This window comes from Ceratina calcarata, unplaced genomic scaffold (genome assembly GCF_001652005.2).
Source record: "Ceratina calcarata isolate Rehan_Ccalc_2016 unplaced genomic scaffold, ASM165200v1 scaffold25.2, whole genome shotgun sequence".
In the NCBI taxonomy this organism is placed as follows: domain Eukaryota; kingdom Metazoa; phylum Arthropoda; class Insecta; order Hymenoptera; family Apidae; genus Ceratina; species Ceratina calcarata.
This window is the reverse complement of record NW_017147018.1, coordinates 2,617-4,561: the sequence shown is the minus strand read 5'-3', so window position 1 is coordinate 4,561 and position 1,945 is coordinate 2,617. Positions and strand designations below refer to the sequence as shown.

At 47.0% G+C, this 1,945-nt stretch overlaps 1 protein-coding gene across 1 annotated transcript in view; it reads right to left on the bottom strand.

Annotated features, from left to right (window-relative positions):
• Positions 1-221: 221 nt before the first annotated feature.
• The window catches only part of LOC108623014 (uncharacterized), a 3,791-nt gene continuing 2,067 nt past the window's right edge, over positions 222-1,945 (bottom strand). Inside the window, exons 3-4 of the mRNA XM_026811913.1 lie at positions 986-1,102; positions 222-420 (exon numbers count right to left, since the gene is read on the bottom strand). Coding sequence (XP_026667714.1) covers positions 222-420; positions 986-1,102 — 316 coding nt within the window. The remainder of the gene's footprint in view (positions 421-985; positions 1,103-1,945) is intronic.

The following is a 1,945-nucleotide window of genomic DNA, read 5'->3' as shown; positions in this document are numbered from 1 at the left end:
GTACTCGTGTAAAGAAAAGCATTATTTGTCACACATTGCAGTGTCGTATCATTTACACGTAATTCGCGTTTGAACTCCGCCGTACAGAGAAGCAGCTCCGCGGAAAATTCAGCCGTGCCTAAGAAGTTAATACGTACGACGTCCATGTCCAAAGATATTCCTTGAACCGTGAATAGATGGTGATAGACTATAGACGTCAGACATCAGGTTTGGAGTTGAAATCAATGGAGACCGACGTTTAAACGCAGCGTCCCCTGAGGGAACGCGATCTCCGTGAACGTTCCGAGGGGTGACTCGATGCAATCGGGATAAGCCAGGACGCAGTCACCGCCAGATCTTCCCAATCGTTCCGCCTCCCGATACAATTGATCGACGCTCCGGTGAGTGGAATTAGCCGACCCCGGCGAGTCCTCGCTCGGTCTGATCAAGAAATTCCCGTTACATCTCATTGGCCATCGAACGCGTCAGGATAGAAAACGATCGATCGATCGATCGATCGTCGTCTAATCCTTTCGGACGCATTAAACGTGGATTACGATGATTAAAGATCAATTATGAATCTCGGCGCGATTGTTCCATCAGAGTGAAAATTTTGAATCTCGGCGCGATTGTACCATCAGAGTGAAAATTTTCAATGAGACGATGAATACGTGATTCGATTAATTCATCGTCGACGTCGCCGGTAGAAAAATTCAAAGCTGGGATTATCGAAACGAATGGTTGATAAGAAAAATTGTTCTTAAAGGCGTTTGACAAAGAGTAATTAAATGCTGGGACGGAATGACTAGTTGAGTGCATTATCTCGGTGTATTCGTGCTTCGTTACGCGACATACCGTCGTCCTATTTCCTCGTAAGCAGGCAGGACAGCCATTAGGGACTTGCAACGGAATTCATTAACCGGAAGTCTGCCGCTCAAGAAATGAATTTCGTTCGCTGAGAGGCAGTGACGAGTCAAAGCGCGATTCGTCGCGAAACTTCACTTACGTTAAAATTAAGTGGATCACCTCCTCGAGGATGTCCTCGCGTGTCCTGGCAAATGGTGTCTCCGCGAGCTCGCAAATGGTCCTTAACAGACACTCTCTACCGTCCCGCCAGCCGTGCCTGAAGAACAGAGACGATGGAACCGCTCAATTTTCATTTCCACCCGCTACCTCCGCACCGCCCCTATTTATTTCTACTTTTATTCCCGTTACCCTCTGCCCGTTCGCGTTAATTCACCCGGCTTCCTTTTCTCGCGACTCGACCGCAGGCAGGCGTGCAAGTAATTTTATTAGGAAGTCGCGCGGAGACCACGAGAGACGATATTGATTTTATAAAAGGGAATTCTTAAGCACGCTTCCTACCAGAGAAATTCATTATCCGACCTTCCTCTCCTGCCGACCGTTCGGCGGCTCTCCGCGAATAAAATTATGCGTCCTCTGTATTTCTTCGACGAATACAAATTTCGGATTACTCAGCGTCAGGCAAAAGATTCAACATGCGTTCTTCGAATGACTGATGATAGACTCTGTTATAATTGGTACACGCAAGTTTCGAGTAATGATAAAATCGATGACTCGTATTGAGGTGACTGCGACTGCTAATTCACCGGCATTGAACCAGCTAACGATCCGCTTCATGCGACATCAGGTTGTCTCGCGTCTCCTCGTCAGCCGCGAATCAACCCGGACACTTTCTTAACTTCCGTCCCTCCAACCTCGGGCTTGTTACTCCCAAGCTTCACTCCGTCTCCTCCGAGACAAAGTAATTGCCTTATGTCCCAATTAATTTACGTTCGAGTTCCCGTCTCTTTGCCTTAGCCCCTTTCCGTGTCTCTTTGATCTCGGCCCTGTTAATACTCGAATATTCCTTTGCTAAAACTGCCCCTCGTTGACCTTCTCAGAAACTATCATCGCTCTCTACAATATTTATCGTTAAATAATTCTGGGCGGAGTAAAAAAAAAA